The following is a 19,224-nucleotide window of genomic DNA, read 5'->3' as shown; positions in this document are numbered from 1 at the left end:
CAGGAGGAATAAATAGTATCTAGGACGCGTAAAAGAACATGATTCTCCAGATGTTAAAAAGAAACTGCGCATTCACAGGAAAGAGGATTGATTGCTCTCATTATACACACATGCATGTTGTTTTTGTAATTCCTCTCACTGCCTTAGTCTCAGTCACAGGTGGTTATAGACTAATGAAAACAAAATTATGAATATTATATTCAATCAGCACCCTGAATTCAAAACACTATACCTTTTAGTGAAACCTAAGTTCTAAATACGTGAATACATAAAGGAAACTGTGAAAAATAAACATCACTGAATTGATACATCGGAGAAAAATAAAAAAATAAGTTTATATTGAATAATGGCTTTTATTATGGAGGCAAGCTGGAACAGTTTCCGGTCATTTCTCGTGTTTAACTTGACGTCTCCTGACGTCACTGAGCTACGGTCCGAGTCAGCGCGAGCAGCCTGCTTGGTTTGCAGGGACCCGGATGAGTGATTTCAAAATAAAAGCTGCGCTCCTCCTTTCACGGCATCTTCTTGCCGATGGAGACGGGACAACTTCCTGTAAGTGAGAATGCAGATGTTGCGCGTTTTAAAATACGTATTCAAATCAAATAAAACTTTATTTATATAGCACTTTTGATACTAAAACAAAGTGCAACCCAAAGTGCTTCACACACATAAAAACAAAAAACATTACAACAAGAAACAAACTCAAGAAACCCACTACCAGCCCCATCCTCCATATATACACATACTGACACATATGAGCGCACTCACACATACATGTGCATGCACACACCACACCCATATACACACTAACAGTTGTTGATGAGACATGGCAGGACATTGAGGCTTGTTTTGTTTTTTTACTATATGGCAATAAACGAGAAAAAAATGGTTAAATTTCATCTCTAAAACATCTCATAAACACCTCTAGTCACAATGAAGAAAAAGGTCAACAATGTGACACTTGTTGTTTGTTGCCTTTAAATGCATGATGATACATTCTCTACCAAGATGGACTCGCCTTATTAAAACTTATTTCTGTTTTGTGGAGCGGCTTTGCTAGCTTGCCTGAAGAAGAAAAAAAGATTAATTGCAAAAGCAGAGCAGGAGAGCAACACATCTTCTCCCTCCTCAACGCCTTATAAGGGGGCATTGGCCGTGAAAGCATCGCATTGTGTCACAATGAAGTCAGATGAGCTCCCGGGATGCCTTCAGGGACAGGACAAAGTATGGGAAATTCCCGACGAATGAAAACACAACTGACCTGCAAAACAAGCGTACATTTTGACACATTATAGTTGGAACCTGGTAGAAATATCGTTGCAAATATATGCTTATATGAAGCAACACTCTCGGAACAGCATACATACCATGCAATATAGACTATATATATACATTTCCACTACTTTAGCCAGAAGCAACCACCCAAATGTACGCACATAATGACAATAAATAATCTTTGAATCTTGAATCATTAGCGTCTGTCTGAGTCTAAGTTTGCTTAGTGAGCCATAAGATGAAAGCTTTTGATATTTTTTTTTTGTTAAGAACTCAACTTTGTGTCTTACTGCGCGTGTCTGCTACTAAATAAGGACGCCGAATAACTGAAATGACCTAAGTGGACGCGCTAATGGGGCAAATATGTGAATTATGTGCCACGTGTGTATTTTCCCAGCACGTCCTGAACGCAGCAGGCAGACTCGTCAGAAACTCGTTCATCGATTCTTTGCAAGCAAGAACAAGAACAGGATATCAGGTAAGAAAAAAAATACACATATATGTATATATACAAATATTTGTGTTCGGTTTAGATTGGTTCGGGTTTTACATTTTTTAAATAAAAATTTCTGTCATATATTGCATTCGCTGATGGGGCTGAAAAACTCCTCCGTCCCCTCTCAGCCGATCATTTGTCTAGTGTTGGATGCTAATGATGCCGGCGAGCTCATATTTTCAGCTGACATTAATTGTTTCTGTTACACCCGAAGTTGCTTAAAACGCCACTCAACTGCGATTAACCACCCGCCACTGAGGACGTCTTCACATTTGTGAAATAGCTGTTTTACAAGTAGCATTTCTGGCTCTTGTGAGCTAGCCGCCAGTGCTAATCATCTATTTCCGCATTGATGATAGTCCGCCCTGTTCGTGTTGCAGCTTGTTCCTTTCATCTCAGAGCTGCACACATTTATCCTTTTTATAGGTGATGACCATGTAAGTGATTTAAAATGAAACAAAAATGCATTATTACGTATTTCGTGGCAACAACGTGAGTTTTTCTGGCAAGGAAGTGAGTGGCTGTTCCAAAGTCCATTTGGAAATATGGCAAAATAAGAATTACCACACTTATAATGACATATCTTGACAAGATCGATATATATTATAACTTTTTATTAACTGCAGTCATGTTTTGAGAAATTCGGCATGCATTTCATGACCAAATTGGCACTTATATTGTACCTGAATAACTACTTTGGCACTAGCAGAGTTTATCCAAAGTGGAGGAAAGTTGAGTATTTTGACTGAAACAAGTGCTGCGTGGTTAATAAAGTATATGCCGAATTGAGGCATTGACCTTAGTGATAATGATGCTAGATTAAATTTTCATTGTTCCATTAGAATTTTATCCAAGAGGCTTTTTGAGTTCAAAATGACCCATGTGGAGGTGTAAGTTTTTATTGGAAATATCTCTGAGTGGTGCACATCGACTAGTTGACAGACACACTGTTGTTTTTTAGACATACTCACCTATAATAGACCATTTGTTTGCCTTCAGATTGGTCTGCTGACCCCTTGTTCCAACTTCCCGTGGTGCTGTTGCTAAGCCATACATGCTTGGGCCAAGAAACGCATGGAATTGCTGATTTGTTTCACCATTTTTAATGTTTCCTTTATATCCTCCACTGTGCCCCCACTCGTTGACTGATAAACTATGTGTTATGTTCTGAGAGATGTTGTACAAGTAATGCAACTGATTAAAGGGTCACAAAGTTGAATAAAGTTTGACTGAAAGCTAACAACTGTGCTTGGATTAATGTGCTTTCTATTGCTTTGCAGTGACAATGAATGTGTCGCATGAAATAAGTTTGCTGGTGGAGGAGATTCAGCGTCTCGGCAGCAAAAGTAAGTCAAGGCTGTAGTACTATATTGCAATAACGAGAGGAGAAATAATCTGCCATCAATTTACATCCAGTCCTAATTACTGTCCCCAAGAAGTTTCAACTCCATTCACACCTTGAGACTGGAGCCTCTCAGTCAGTGCATTTATATGCACAGTTCAATCAAGCTACGCTCTAAATTTGACTCTCTGAATGTGGTCCTTGTCCCAGTTTACATGCAACAGAGAAAATCGAATAACTGACGGGAACATGTCCTCGTCTTCCACACTAGGTGGCGATATGTGTCTTTTTAGTGGGTTAATATGGCCCCCTTTCCGGTTGACCTATTGTGTCATATAATAAACAAAAATCGTTCATGCATTTCAAACTACAACCACATGATGGATAATAGTTCAGCTTTTTTAAACTCGTACATAATGTGTGCGCTACTTTTGGTGCCGATAGGATGGCGCATGTGGAGCATGTGCACACACGTCGTCTAGTTAAACTCTGATTAAGGCGTAAATATGTCGGAGAAACTCAATTTCTTAATCGGATAAAGAGAACTCTGATTTTAGTCGGAGTAACGTGTTTACATTCACTGAAGGTGTCCAGTTAAAGTTGGATTAAGGCAATAACGAGTGCATTTTCACAGACATGTGAACGTACTGACTGACGATGGCTTTGCCAGAACACCATTCTTAGGTAAAGTAGTTAAGGGACAACCACATGCACGTGAAGATGATATTTTTTGAGACTGGCCATTTTCTGAACCAACCCCAAAAATGTTAGCACTGATTGAAAATTCTGAATTAAAAGAAAATTAAGGTGCACAGCGAATACTGTCAACACTGTTATTTGGAATAAAGAACTAACTCAAATCTGTCTTATTCCTCTTATATACTGCCAATTGTTTTAAACTGATATAACTACATAACTCCCTCAGTAATAACTCCCTGTGTGCACTGATCCATTCTTCCAGATGCCAACGGTCAAACCAGCGTGAAGTTCGGTGTCTTGTTCAACGACGACCGCTGCGCCAACATCTTCGAGGCCTTGGTGGGCACCCTGAAGGCTGCCAAGAAGAAGAAGGTGGTCACCTTCCAGGGGGAGCTGCTCCTGCAGGGCGTCCACGACGACGTCGACGTCATCCTGCTCCAGGAGTGAGGTCGACGGTGGGATCGGACGGCCTCCCGCTCCCCGTAGCTGTGGGTCCCGTTCCAAATACTGAGCCTCTGCAGCGCACCGGCCTGCTTCTGTTTCCCACTTTTATCTTCCTTCATTTACAAGGCTCAGTATTTGAACTTTAACACAACGATAACAAATCTGATTAGACCTACCTGTACAGTTGCGGGCACGGCAGGCATGTCTGCATAAAGGTTTTATTTTATTTCAGCGTGCCTAATTGGAAAAAACATGCCTGTGAACCGTCACGGAGTCGGATCGCGTAGAGGAGCGGTGGTTCTTTCTCAGGCGCTGCAATTTTTTTTTTAGTCACAGGCGTCAACGCACAAATCAAAAATGTAACATTTTGTGTTCATTTAGATTTTTTAAATTTAATTTTGGGGTAAAATTGTAAGTGTGTAACAACTAAATGTCTCAGTTTCAGGACGGGGTGGTTGCTAGATTTAGGAACTTTAACCAAACTTTATCCTAAGTTTGTAGTGGATACTGTCAGAGCTGCACTGTCAATAAGCAGTGGGAGTTAAAGCCTCATTACTTATAACATAATGGGTTTTCTGCATAAAATAGTGTAGTGTGTCCACCAACTGTGTTAACAAATGGCGGTTCCATTTCTATGTTTACATGCGCCATTTCTACTACCTCCTGGGGACTTTGTAATAAGACGTTATGGAAAACTACTGTTTGTACTCGTTGCTATGTACCAGAGTAGTTTTTATTCCATCTTTTTATATCTAGTCGTTAATTGAAAAATTCCAAAAAAAAAAAAACAAACAAACACATAGACTTTGCCTTTTGTAAAGAACAACTGACGAGCAAATGGCGAATGTTATTTCTTGTGCAATTTTTATTAGTGTATAATTACAGGGTGCCGATGCGAAATTTGTAACGACTCTCAGGACCAGATCGACCAAAATGTGTTTAGTAGTTGTCCTGTGGCTTAAATTAGTGACACGAGATGCACATTTACACTTGTATCAGCTTAGTTTGTATCAGCGCTCTTTACTCTGTACTGTAGGTCTGATGAAACTTGCAGATCAGGCGTAAATAGTTTAACGAATGATCAAATATCAGAACTTATCACCTATTGATGAATTGTTAAGTCATCAAACGCTTTTTTGTTATTTTATTTTGCTGAAATATCATCGACATTCAGCTTTGTATGGAGGCCCGAAGCTGCCATGATTAATTGAATTACAAATTACACTGTGGAATAAATAATTGCTTGAGTAAATCCAGGCGAACATGCGATGAAATGTGCAATAGCGCAACACATGATTTGAACTCAGGTCAAGAATTTTTTTTACATTTAGTTTTGGTCATTTTTATTTCCAGATGACACAAAATCAAATCAAAACTCAACCTCCCATTTATATCAGAGTGGAACGACATTAGCTTCCCCTTGGAAACAGTTGTAATGGTTAGCCTGTTAGCCATGTTAGCCCCTCATACAGCCTCCAGGTTTATATCCTGTTTCATGTCAGTCAAGAAAGGCAAATAAGGCGGAAACACACACGGTAAATGTGCGAACCTTCTTGCTGTGAGGAAGCGTCAATGCTAATCACAAAGACAGAAAAATTTAAACCAAAATGTCCTCTAACAAAGAAGCAAAACGGATGAATATTTCTTATTATTGAGCTGAGTTTAAAAAATGTATTTGTTACAAATCACATTTGATTTCATTTATTTAAAACCCGTTAAATTTTGTACCCTTTGGGCCTCCATATAAACTGTTGCGGCTAACTTTTTTTTCCCTCGATGTATCTTATTCTTGCCAGAATATGTGTGCACATACATATCAGACTTCAAATTCTCTTTCTTGTTGAATTTGTGTAATAATCAGCATTTTTTTTTTTAAACTCCGCCTGGTCCGCAAGTTTTCTACGACCCCATTCACATTCACTGCTGTTGTACCAACCTCGCAAAAATATTTTACATTCAGGTGTGTCAGTTTGACTTGAAAAGTTTTTTTTTTTTTTTTAATTATTGTTATTATTACAATAATTTCCTCAGCATCAGGGCTTAGATGGATCAAAACTTGGGTGAACGTAAACTAATGGGGGTGAGTCTGAAGAAGTGTGAGGACTGTGCTGCTTGCGTCACCATCGAGGAGAATACGCTGCTGTTGCTCTGGAGTTTCGGACGACTTCCTAAACACAAAGTGAGACCGAGCAGTGCCAGTACCTCGAGCTGTTTCCGTGAGCGTGTGGGATGCCAGCATGATGATGTGTTTGAGTGCGTCATTACTGTTTTTCCTTTTTTTTTTTTTTTTTTTGTTTTGGCAATGATGTGTTCCTAGAAGAGCAGAGGTCTCCTGTCGCTGACATATACACTCCAAGGAAATAAATCTTTACACTTGAAGCCTTGAACCTGATTCGCTGAGTGTTTCATTTTGTTCGTGCAAGGAGATTGCAGTGACGCCAATAAAGCATTTGCTTGTTTTATCAGTTGGATGTGAGCCGAGTTTTAGAGCTGCTAGATCATCTTTAGTCTTAACAGCTTTAAGTTAAACAAGACAAACCCTTTAAAATGTCACATTTATGAATGGAATTAGGTTCCCCGATCTCCTACTTTATCTTGTCATATGCTTGATTCGGTTTTGGTGATAAGATTTGCTTGAATTTATGGCTGCTTTAATTTTGCCTGGTAGCACAGCTCCGGTTTCCTTAATGGGATTTTTTTTTTCTTTTTTTTTATGGAATACAACAACAACACAGGCTGATGAATAATGTGTTGACATAAATACCAAATAAGGCCTCGGTGCCTCCTGTCAGGTATGTGACGCTGATTGCCCCTCATCTGCTTTTTACGTCTCCATTCTCCTGCCGATGCATTCAGGAACTGTGGGAATATCTGTGATTGTAGCTTCACTGTTGAAATTAACGATCAGAGATCGTTCAGCGATGCCACAGCTACACTTTAGTGTCATGATGTCTATTACCTGGTCCTTCGACAATGAGATTTAATTAACATTATTTCAAATGGACACCACTGCATAATATTATGACCACACTCCTAATATCGTGTAGGTCTCCCTTGTACCTCCATGAACATGAGAATGGACATGGGCTTTCTGAGGGTGGTGTCTGGTAACACAATATTATTAGTGGGGGCCTATGGGTTAAGGGGAGGGGCCCCAGATACTTGCTCCATTTAGGATCTCTGCGACGAAATATTGTATATATAATTAGACTGTGCAACTAATTTTCTTTTATTTATCTTTCTACACAAAAGGTTTTATATGCATATTTATTCTATTTGTGTATATATTGTTTCTCTCAGTATTTCTGCTGTGCTCTGAGCAATTGCACCGACATTTCATTTTGATGGAAATCTAAATGACAAATTAAGTCTGTGCTGTTGTGGTGTTGTTTTTACCTACACCATTTTTGTGGATCCTACTGGGGCGGGGGCGCCTGGTGTGGTCTAGGTGGGTGCTGAATGTCTGAGTAAAAAACACACGGATGAATGCCAGCTCCAAAAGTTTCCCAACAGAACGAGATGGTATTTACTTCAGCTGTCAGTGGTTTTAATGTTTGCTTGAGCTTTCCGAGCTTTCCCACGGAGATTAAACGCACCGCGGGTCCGTTGACAGCCAATGCGGGGCGGAGTGGGGGGGCGTGGTCCCGTGACGTCAGGGGGTGGAAGAAAACAGCAGGAATCAAAACAAGAGACGGACCGGACACGCCTTCGCTCCTAAAGGTTATAGCAGCTTGTTTCTTTTTTACCTGCCGTAAGACAGACGCACGTACAGACCGACGTCCCCGAGACGAGACCCGGGGGAGACGGAGACGGAGAAAAATAAAAAGCGCTGCCGGAATGGAGTCCACAGAAATGTCAGACAGCGCTGACAGGAGCCGTCGATAGAGGTCGAAAATAACACTGACACCCGAATCCTGTAAAATGCCCAACCAGAAGAGCAGCAAGGGAAAGAAAAGCAAACGCACCAACAGCAGCGGGGATGAGCAGGAAAATGGAGCCTGTGCGGCCGCAGCAGGAGGCGCGGCCGCGGCTGCTGCTGCGCCCAGGACCGAGCGCTCCAGCGGTAAGAGAGGAAACGGACGCAGATGTGGTGAAGTTTGGTGATGCTGCTGCCTTCCTGACAGGGGAAACCCTGTCTGTCTGTCTGCCTGTCTGCCTATCTGTCTGTATCTGCACGACTGTGCCATACGCACATACAGCGCTGCAAAAATGTTTCTCCACTCTCTTTCACTTCTTTCTTTCGTGCACTGGCATTTAAGTCCTCGGTTCCAGGCGCGCAGCTATAAGCTACACTGGTCGCCCATGATTGAAAGGCCTTGTGTTAGTGGAGCCAGTGAGTCGCTGTTACTCGACTGCACTGCGATCTCCCGAGTCCAAATTTTAAAGGCCACTCGGGTTTGTTTTGGTGCGAGAGCACCGTGCAAAAGCAGGACATGTTACCCGAGTACATGTTGCCTGGTGCGTTGGATATGAGCCTAACTTTGCAGCGGCTCGTTGTGTTTATTTCGATTGTCGTGTTTTTTTACGGTTCAATAATTCGATTTATGAACAAGAATTCTTTAATCTGTGGAATTTAAGAACAGTTTGGCGCCTTTAAGTCCTCTTGCGGGAAAATGGTGGGGGTATTTTATCTGCCATAAAAAGTAGCAACAGGAAGTCTTAACGACACAATGCGACACTTCTCTGGATGCATTTAATGATCGACTAGTGTGAACAGTTGGGGTGCAGGCGCTCCTGCAGGCCTGACGCGCACCTTCTCCACACGGTGTCTTGTTATGGCCTTCCTCCTCCTCCTCCTCCGCCTCCTCCTCCTCCAGGGTAGTAATGACACCTCGCCGCTTGTGTGCGCACTCAAGTTCAACTTCAACTTCATCCCATGCAGATTTACAGCAGCAAGTGTCTTCTTCCATTGTTATAATGCCTGTGCATAGAAAAAACTCGATGTAGCTGGATGAAAAAGCACAAGTCAGAGCACCTTTCTTGTTTTAATGTGGAATTCAGTTGATAAATTAAGCATATTGCAAGTTGCGTGTGTAATAATTGCACTGACAAAACAGGAAATGGATAAAAGTGAGATATAAATGAATAAACCGCAGGTAAACAATATGAAATAACACCACTACATGGAAATATTGTATTTTTACTCTATGTTGTACTTCATTTACTGTGATTACTTCAATGACATTTTGGAAAAATAACTTTCCTATTACACTGCACAAAAAGTTTGGGGTATTTTAACTCAACCAAATGCAAATCAGATGATACACTGAATGGACAGTGATGAATCAGTCCTGTTATCAGAAAACAATATATTAGCACTTTTTTATAATTTACAAAAGTCCTGCACTGAAAAAAAGATGTTACGGTAAAATGAATTGAGATTAACTGAAATAATTTATTTTTGTTTTTTACTGTTGACGTTAGTAGTTGCTGCATCTTTTTGCTTTAAATGACAACAAAGTGAAGTATCTCTGAATTCTGGACCCTTATCTGACATATATGACCACGGTTCTCTTGGGTTAAAATGCACAGATATTCTTCTCAACCGCGTGGTAAGTTAGAAAAGACGGTGAGAACCTGACACTCTGCCGGAAAAAGGAAGAAGGAAGCTTCCCCACAACACACACACACATACACACATACACACACTGTGTATATTTATTGTGAGCTACTCATTGCAGAGACTGTGTGCCCACATTTATTTGATTTACATCCAGACTTGACAACTGGCAGCTCTTGAATAGATCTGCTCGCAGGCCCCCGGCGGCCTGGTTGAATGTCATAAATAGATGGCGATGATGTGGCTGCGAGGACGCTGCAACATTCTCACCCCGTTGCTGTGTTTGTTGGAATGAAGCTCACAACGGAGGCACTGCTTTAAAGGCACAGTCGAACAAACGGAATAATACCAAAGCATTTTAGTGCCGAAGACGTGACTAAGCCAAGGTCCTGGCTGCGGTTTGCTTAAATGCAAAAAAAAGAGGGAACAAATCCCAAATTGGTTGTTCTGACATTTTAATAAGGGGAATTGAAAGTAAAGAGCAAAATCAATGAAGCAACAAGAGTTTATACTCTTGTTGTAAAAGCTATAAAAAGCTCCGAGATGAAGGTGGTAGATGTGGACGAGACGCCCTCGGACTCTAGATACTGGTGGTGGTGGTGGAGGAGGAGCAGATAAGCTGATGGATGCTTCAGATGAGATAACCAGGATGGAGGAAGAGGAGGAGGAGGAGGAGGAGGAGAAGGAAGCAACAGACTGAAAGACAAGAACGACTGAAACTCAATTAACTTTAGGAAGAGGGACTCTTGGCAAACAGATCAATGGACGAGAGCAGTGACATTAAAACTGAGAGGGATTTTAACATTGTGGCAAGTCACAAGTGTTGAAGAGAGTAGAGCAGCAGAAATAACCCTAAACTGACTGTAGAGAGATAAAGTTATTTCACCTAATCTTTCAGCAAAAACGAGCAACTTCTCTCATTTGTGAAGCTGAAACAAGGAAAAATATGACACTTGCAAAGTTATAGTGACCAACATCTACTGCCTCCATCGACTCAAATGTTCTTTTACCTCAGTTTTTCCCATGTTATGTAATTGTAAATCAAATGTCTTTTAGTTTTGGGGGCAGTCTTTAACAAAAAATTAACATTTCGAATCATTTTGATTGATTGCACCTTTATTTAAAAAGCTGAGTCAGTTGAGAACAATTTCTCAATTAGATTGACGGCTTGGGCAAGAGGCGGTACAGTGAGTCAGACACAATATATAAAAAAACACACAACACATAACAAAAGCACAAGCTATAAGTGATAGTGCCAGGTCTAAGAAGTTAAAAACAGGTGCAACGATGACAAATTATTGTTGTTGGGAGTGTGTTTTGGAAAGAGGAGAATGGGATGAATGTGTTAAGTTGGAGCCTTGAGCCTTGATCTTGGACTGTTTAGACTAAATTATTAGATTATTGCTCGAAAAGCTCATCGAGGGACATTTGTGGTTCATATGGAACTCATGAATCATTTAAATGAATTTAAATGCGAGCAGTCTCTGTTATCTCGTATGTGAAACCCTTTTCTAGCGGTGTGCCTGGATTATTAATGAGTAAAATTACATCAGCGTGTCTCTTTTCTTTGCTCACCCAGAGGTCCAGTGCGCGACCCCTCTCGGCTGCAGTCTGGCCCGTCCCATCGACCTGGAGAAGGACGACTACCAGCGCGTGCTCTGCAACAACGAGCTCTGCCCCTACGGCAACTGGATGCACCTGCAGTGCTTCTACGAGTGGGAGAGCTCCATCCTCGTCCAGTTCAACTGCATCGGCCGGGCGCGCTCCTGGAACGAGAAGCAGTGCCGGCAGAACATGTGGACCAAGAAGGGCTACGACCTGGCCTTCAGGTTCTGCTCCTGCCGCTGTGGCCAGGGTCACCTGAAGAAGGACACCGACTGGTACCAGGTGAAGCGCATGCAGGATGATCGCAAGAAGAAGCCGTCGGAGAGGAGCTCGGGCCGGATGGGGGCCAGCGGAGGCGCCGCTGGGGTCGGGGACGGGTTTTTTGAGGAGCCCAAGAAAAGTAAAGTACCAGGAGGAGCAGCCGGAGGTGGAGGAGGAGGAGGAGGAAGCGGCAAGCTGGCTCACAGGGCCTCTAGTCAGGAGCTACCTCGAAGACAATCAGTGGACCGGCAGAACTCTGCAGAGAGAGCAGCAATGGGAGGACACGGCACAGGAGGGCCCTTTCCCCTGGGGCCTCCCCAGAAATCTCCATGTGACTCCTCCCCGGGACAATCTCCTCCCACCGGCTTCACCTTCTCCCCTACCCTCGGATCAGGAGGTGGAGCAACAGGTCTGCGGGGCTCCCGTCAGCTGGGTGAGTTCTTCAAATCAGCCGTCCACATGGACCCGCAGAGGAAACACCTGCTGCTCGGCGGGGCCCTGGGCCGGGGCGGCGGCTGCCCTTTAGGAGCCCCCGGCGGAGCGGCCGGGGGCAATCACCTGGATCACGCGTCGGTTCTCCCCCTGCAGCTCTCCTTCGCCCTCCCGCTTCACCACCGGCTCGCCTCCGGCGGCATGGCCGACGGCCCCCACCACCACCCGGTGCAGTTCCTGAGGAGGCTGGACCTCTCGGAGCTCCTCGCCCACATCCCCCGCCATAAACTCAACACCTACCACGTCAGGATGGAGGACGACGCGCAGGCAGGCCAGGGGGAGGAGCTGCGCAGGTAAGGCTTCTGGGAAATGAAGTTTCTTAGTCTTTTATGCCACATTAAAACGTCCATTATTATGATTAGTGTAATGAATGTAAGTAAAAGAAGTGATCAGGTAGAAATAGTTATTTTACAACTTGAAACTTTTTTTTTATTTCACGAAATATGTATAAAAAAATCCCTTCCAAAATTAGATTAATTCAAGATGCAAAGCTAGTTACCATGTCCACACTTAAGAACAACAGTGATATAATTAACTGCTACTAAATATAAATTAAAGAACAGATTCTTCAACGTGTCATTGAGTGAGCTATTCTTGCGCTAGTTTTGACGGCGTGTGCCACGCGGTCAGCAGCTTATTACCGTTTCTTCCTTTCGTAGATGTTAATACTTAAAACCAATAAAGTTTATCTTATCTTAAAGCTCCGTAATCTGTGTGTTTAAAGGCTTAGTCGCTTCCTAAAACACTTGAGGCGTCACAACAGATTTTAGGATTCAAAATCAACTCCAGTGACCAACAATCAAGAGTCGTGTAGGACTTCTCCTCTAATCTCACCCGAGGAAATATAAATAAATAAATCTACCGGAAGGGTTTAGCGTTTAGCAGGTTCTTCATTGTGTGTTTAATCTGTCTGTGTCGTCCCGTAGGTTCATCCTGTCCGCCCTCACCGCGAGCCAGAGGAACGTGGTGAACTGTGCGCTGTGCCACCGGGCGCTGCCTGTGTTTGAGCAGTTTCCCCTGGTGGACGGGACGCTGTTCCTCAGCCCATCGCGCCACGACGAGATCGAGTACGACGTCCCCTGTCACCTGCAAGGTCAGACCTGGTTAAACAGTTTCAACAATCAAGTCATTTCTTTCTTCAGATTTTCTTTCTTCAGAGAACAACATATTCAGAGTGAATTAAACCCATTTTTAAACCCATTTAGTCGCCTTGTTGTGTTTCATGACTTGTCTTTTCAAACAAATCTTCCTGATTTGCTTTTCCTTCCTCTATTTGCATGTTGTCTTTCCTTGCCGAGACCTTAGAGGCCACTGTGGTGTTAAGACAATGTGGCTGCTGCTGCTGCTGATCATTAAAAATGTGCATACGGAGTCGTGACAAATTAATAATTAGCATGTTATGATGGTCAATTATACAGCCGCCCTCAAATTAAAGTGATCAGACAGCGTCAGCTTTCCTCACATAAAGAAGAATCGATCCATTAGTAAGCCTGGTCCGTACAGTGCGTGTGGACATGAAAGGGTTTTCTGCTGGCTTCTGCACGGCCCAGTATGAATGCGAATCAGCACGAGGCGTCTTTGATGTGCTGGCCCACAAGCTTTGATATGTATGACCTTCATATGCAGCAGTGAGAAAGGGTTATTCATTCAGTTTGTCTCGCTTTTGTGTCAGACAGAATATAAATATCAGCAAAGGAGGTGTTGCCTCGACTGAATTGGTTTTGTATCTTTCCATCTTTTTACATACATCAGCAGTGAGAAGATCACATCTTGGCTCTACTTCACATCTTGGAAAGCAAAGAGTTAAAAAAAAGCGAACGGAACAAGCATCATTTTAAGCCGCGTTTCCGTTACACATTTTAATAAAAAACGATATTTCTGAAATTTCTATAAAGTACAATCGCCCATTTTCCATATTTTCATTGAAAGGTGTTTTGCAAATGAACTGTAACTCTCGAAATCCCATAATTCTCTTAAATTCTTCACTTTGTGGATGATGGACTTCAAATGAACTGGTCACACGACTGCGTCATCTCCAGTGACGCCTTTGGCAAGGAATTGCGGAAAAGGTGTTTCCATTGCACTTTTAAGACACACTTTTATATCGATAGGTCTGAAAAACCACCTCATGAGAGCGTAAAAGTGTTTTAGAGATATTTGAGAGGTTTTTCGAAATGTGTTTCCATTACCATTTTTTTATTGCGACATTTAGGTTTTGCGCATTTCTAGGGGTAATGGAAACGCAGCAAATGAGTCATTGAAACTGGGGTTACTTTTATAACTTTTCACACTCTATTCTTTTCTTTGAAGACAGTTTTTATTTTTTTTTTAGTTTTCTTGGTTGCTCAATAGGTTCTGTTTTATTCTGCCCGACAGTCACAGATAAATGTCATAGAGCCATAGTCACACTCATAACTTTTATACTCTTTACAGTTTTATCCTGAGGCGTCAGAAAGTTTTCTTGAATGCTTCTTAGGTTCTATTTTATTCAGGTCACCTGAGATTGATTTCATAGAACCATGGTTACATTCATAACTTTTATATTGTTATCTTTTCTTTAAAGGTAGTTTAATTTTCAGTTTGGGATTGGATGAACATCTCCAACTCCAGAAGGGTCAAAAACTGATATACATCATCTTTGTGAATGATGGATTTATCACACAACTCTATTAGTTGTAGCTAATCTGGCAAAGTCGCTTTCAATGTAACGCTAAACCTACAGAGCCCCCTAAGGGATGAAACTTTTGTGAGATCACACTAAAGTTCATCTTTTTTACACTGATAGCAATTGTCTTCTGGGTCATTCATGCTAAGAACAAAAAAGAAATTAAGTACGACAAACTTTTGCAATGTGTGGTTTGACCGGCTTTGTTTAGTAGTGTTCGTGTTCCTAACAAAAGAGTCATACGGTGATAACAGTCAAGTACTGTTTTAATGTCTTTGTATTTTAGTCCCAGGTCAAGATTAAACTCAATAAACTTCTCCCACTCCACTGTCGTGCTTGTTTTGTTTTCGTTCTGAGCATGAATGACCCGGAAGAACTCTGTATTAATTAGATCTTCCACTGACTCAGTTAAACCTTTGTCACTGTCGACTCATTGTTATCTCGCTGGGAAAGTTTAATCCATGCAGCACTTTCAATAAATTAAATTATTATTGCTGTCAGTAATCATGAAGCCTGCTTAGGGCTAGATGTTTTTTTTTTTTTTTTTGACTAGTCGTCCTTTTTAGAGCAGAAATGCCCCTAAAGAGTCTTTTGGTGTGATATTTAAATAAGGCGACATCCTTAGGAAATGACGAGCAAGGTTTATTTAAGTAACAAGAGCTTGTGAGAATAAATAATTGCACTGAGTTCACACAGTGAGGTGAGTCCTGGGTGAAGGAGTCTAGACTCTGGTGTAGATCGGTTCATGTAGAGATGCCTGGAAGTCACGGTCAGGTCCTCAGAATATCTGACTTCTAAAGTATCTAACAAAGGTATCAAATAAATGGATAGATTATTGGACATAAGACCAAGGGCCTCCTGGAATAGAGGTTCTGTAATATTAAGTGCATGTGTCAGAAAGAGACGTGAAACAATGAGCAATAAAACGATGCACAAAGCAACAACAAATAGATGCACAGCAACTTAAAGAGACACAACACGTCCTGAAAGATGCAAACAGTGACTATACACAACTAATAATTGAACGAGTGTAGTGAAGAGAATAGTCCAAAGTGATCTTAGAGGAACAGAACTTCCTCAATGAGCACAAAACAAGACATTTTAAGAATCAGAAATCAGAATCCGGAAAAAAAAAACTTTATTTATCCCCGAAGGGCAATTACGAGGGCGAAGAGCAGTACATAAAATAAGAGCAAGAGAATAAGATAACAAGAGAAAAGAATAAAAATTGCAAAAGTGGGCAAAAAAACAAACAAACAAAAAAAACAACACAGCATATTATGTACAATGGCAGGCCTGCTGCCAGTAACAGAAGAGAGATGGATTGTGGAAAATAGTATCAAGACCAATATGTAAAAAAAAAAAAAAAAAACAGCAGATAAGGTATGACAAATAAATAAATAAAATATTAATAAAATAAAATAGTTCAAGTGTCAAAGTAGTATTGCACAAGAGGTAGTATTGCACAAGAGGACATATGAATCTTTAATCGCGTTTTTGGCATCAGTTCAATTATTAAAGAAAATAACGACCAACGTTAGCATCACTCTGGTCCATAGGCTGGTTTACAACATGGTTTGTGGGTCGCGACGTGACTTGGAGACCATACAAGTGGGTTTAAGTCAATAAATTAAATAAAAAAGCAGAAAGTCGGTGAGCTTTGAACTAAACATTTCCACTCGCATTTATTAAGCCAAATCCAGTCCATGCACCACCTACAGATGCTCGTCCTGACACTGCAGTGCAGAAGTTGAGGAAGAAACTGTATAAGTGGAGTCTTGCTTTAGCGCCACATAAGAGGATAGGAGGAGTTTGTTGTTGTTTCATTGCTCTAAAATAAATCACGCGGCTAATGGCTTATTCCTGGTTCTTCTTCCTCCACCAGGCCGGCTAATGCACCTCTACGCCATCTGCGTGGACTGTTTAGAGGGCGTCCACAAGATCGTGTGCATCAAGTGCAAGTCACGCTGGGACGGGAGCTGGCACCAGCTGGGCACCATGTACACCTACGACATACTGGCTGCTTCACCGTGTTGCCAGGTAGAAATGATGCGTCTCTGAAAGGGCCTCGATGGGTCAAGTCAAAGTTTATTTCTAATGCACTTTGCAAAAACAACCTTGTTTGACCAAAGTGCTGTACAGAGGTACAAAATGATGGTGCATACACAGGAATAGGAGATAGGCAATAAAAGAAAGAACAAAACGATAAAAGCCAAGGTTACTAGTGTAGCTGGGACTGTGGGACTGAACCCCAAAGATAACAAAGGGGCTTTTAGCAGTGTTTTAAGTTGTTCATTGGACTGTGCAGCTCTAACCTGGACACGTAGGCTGTTCCACAGTTTTGTGGCTGCTACTGAGAAAGCTCTGTCCCCACGGGTAGAGAGCCTGGACAGAGGCACCTTCAGGAGAAATAAAAGAAAACTAGAGAGCAGTAATTATTGTGTTGTTGTTTTTCTGATGTAACGTGTAATGAATGAATGAATGAATTTGTTTCGGACAGAAAAGTACAAAATGGAGCAGGAAGAAGTATAAACGTATTAACTCCTATCCCCTTATAACCCTGTGATTCACTGCAATATTGTATGTCCCTTCATTTATAATGAACGGATTTAATATTCAAAGGGTGTTGACATATAATCAATCAACTGCACCAATATACAGAATATAATTACTCCACATACATCATCAGTCAGTCAATTTCATTATAAAGTGTAATTATAGTGGCTGAGTTCATAGTGTGATCTGATGCCCCCTGCTGATCAAAAATGCATCATTACAGCTTTTAATTTTTTTCCCCCCAACTTTATTGACACTGAATTCGTTTAAAATTTTTAATATGACTAAGATGCCGTCCACATCATTCGTCTTTTTGTTGAGAGGAAAGCATCAGATCAGGTTTTTAAATCTCCTTAGGTGCAAATATTTTATCAACGGGTTTACACGTCGGGATGGGTACCGATACTTGGCACCATAATGGCACCGGCGCAAACGGTGATTTCAGTGTTCCGTTTTGGTGCTACTGAGTTTTTAATTACCGTCCCCTTACCTTTATTGCTGTACCGACGCTACACGTGGGGCCACGTCAGTTTTTCACCTGCATGGACTCCACTGAACTACGCGCTGCAGAAGCGTCTGGTGGAAATCCGGGGTAAGGTAAAACAGTCAAAAATTTGGCTGTACTTAACCTCTAAAGATGCAGACTGGACATCTGCAACCTGCAACAAGTGCTCGAAGGCGATATTGTGCAAGGGAGGTAACACCTCCACATTTAAACAGAAGACTTTTAAACGCCTAGAAATGTGGCGTCTTTGATAGTCTGCAAGACCCCACGCCGCTGTTTTCATTATGATAACTTTATTTTATATTGGTTGATTCATTTGAATTGCTATTTAATTTACTATTCTGTTCATCTTGCACGTCACAATATGCCTTAAATATAAAAAGGCACCGTTTTTGTGACAGAGTTTGTATGTTTTCCATTCTTAAAGCATCGCACCGTTTCAAAAAATACCGGTATCGGATAAAACCTTAACGATACCCACCCCTTTTTACACCACCCCCGTCTCTATCCGGTTGATAACGAACCTTAGAGTTAATTGCTCACACGGTCAGAAAGTCACGAACGGACGTCTCGGATTTTGCCTCATGCAGCTGCATTTGAGCCTCCCGCCCATCAGCTGACCCCGTGTCCCCTGTGTCCTCTGTGTCCTCAGGCCCGTCTCAACTGTAAGCACTGCGGGAAGCCGGTGGTGGACGTTCGAGTTGGGATGCAGTATTTCTCCGAGTACAGCAACGTCCAGCAGTGCCCTCACTGCGGCAACCTGGACTATCACTTCGTTAAACCCTTCTCCTCCTACAAAGTACTCGAGGCTTATTGACAAATGTTGATCATGCATGCTAGTTAAGTTACTTTTGTTCTCACATTTTTTTTAACACAATCTAGGAAAGACTTTATTTTTTGGGCCTTAAATTGGTTTTTATGTTTTCAATTTCCTTTTTTTTTTTTTTTTTTTTTTTTATGTATGGGAAACATTTGACTCCAGCCGAAAGAGAAATTTGCAGTTCCAGTGTCTCAGTGTGCTGCTGTGGAGAGGAAAGTGTTGATGAAGAGCGGAACTGGCACTCGAGTCAAGAAGATATCTGTGACAAGTGAATGTATCTGTATGCCAAATTCGATTTTATTTTTTACCAAAAAAACGATCTTGAATAAACCAGAGAAAGATCTAAGCTGGCGTCCGTTTCACTTCACTCACACAGACCTGCAACATTGACTCATCAGTTAGTTTCTGATAAGAGGGACATACCCTGCTGCTGTCCTACTAATTGGTTTCCATTGTTGATTTATCAGTGCATACACCCATCAGCCGCAACATTATGACCAATGA

At 41.7% G+C, this 19,224-nt stretch overlaps 2 protein-coding genes across 2 annotated transcripts; both read left to right on the top strand.

Annotated features, from left to right (window-relative positions):
- Positions 1-1,622: 1,622 nt before the first annotated feature.
- abracl (ABRA C-terminal like) lies at positions 1,623-6,721 on the top strand. The gene is made up of 3 exons (XM_047574260.1): positions 1,623-1,753; positions 3,052-3,117; positions 4,075-6,721. The coding sequence occupies exons 1-3, from the start codon at positions 1,648-1,650 to the stop codon at positions 4,257-4,259; spliced, it is 357 nt and encodes a 118-aa protein (XP_047430216.1). The 5' UTR covers positions 1,623-1,647; the 3' UTR covers positions 4,260-6,721.
- Positions 6,722-7,899: 1,178 nt separating this feature from the next.
- heca (hdc homolog, cell cycle regulator) lies at positions 7,900-19,066 on the top strand. Its single transcript, XM_047574397.1, has 5 exons — positions 7,900-8,319; positions 11,396-12,467; positions 13,101-13,267; positions 16,725-16,879; positions 18,553-19,066. Exons 1-5 carry the CDS (start codon positions 8,178-8,180, stop codon positions 18,715-18,717), a joined length of 1,701 nt encoding a protein of 566 aa, XP_047430353.1. The 5' UTR covers positions 7,900-8,177; the 3' UTR covers positions 18,718-19,066.
- Positions 19,067-19,224: the final 158 nt, after the last annotated feature.

This window comes from Mugil cephalus, chromosome 21, assembly GCF_022458985.1.
Source record: "Mugil cephalus isolate CIBA_MC_2020 chromosome 21, CIBA_Mcephalus_1.1, whole genome shotgun sequence".
Classification (NCBI taxonomy): domain Eukaryota; kingdom Metazoa; phylum Chordata; class Actinopteri; order Mugiliformes; family Mugilidae; genus Mugil; species Mugil cephalus.
The sequence above is the reverse complement of the archived record's forward strand: the minus strand, read 5'-3'. Positions and strand labels throughout refer to the sequence as shown.

What these genes read in the sequence shown, in the direction of transcription:
- abracl (XM_047574260.1), top strand. Translation starts at nt 1,648, where the DNA reads ATGTGCCACGTGTGTATTTTCCCAGCACGTCCTGAACGCAGCAGGCAG. An exon ending in GAACAAGAACAGGATATCAG is followed by an intron (nt 1,754 to 3,051) that starts GTAAGAAAAAAA and finishes ATTGCTTTGCAG; the next exon opens with TGACAATGAATGTGTCGCAT. An exon ending in TCAGCGTCTCGGCAGCAAAA is followed by an intron (nt 3,118 to 4,074) that starts GTAAGTCAAGGC and finishes CCATTCTTCCAG; the next exon opens with ATGCCAACGGTCAAACCAGC.
- heca (XM_047574397.1), top strand. Translation starts at nt 8,178, where the DNA reads ATGCCCAACCAGAAGAGCAGCAAGGGAAAGAAAAGCAAACGCACCAAC. An exon ending in CAGGACCGAGCGCTCCAGCG is followed by an intron (nt 8,320 to 11,395) that starts GTAAGAGAGGAA and finishes TTGCTCACCCAG; the next exon opens with AGGTCCAGTGCGCGACCCCT. An exon ending in CGTCCCCTGTCACCTGCAAG is followed by an intron (nt 13,268 to 16,724) that starts GTCAGACCTGGT and finishes TTCCTCCACCAG; the next exon opens with GCCGGCTAATGCACCTCTAC.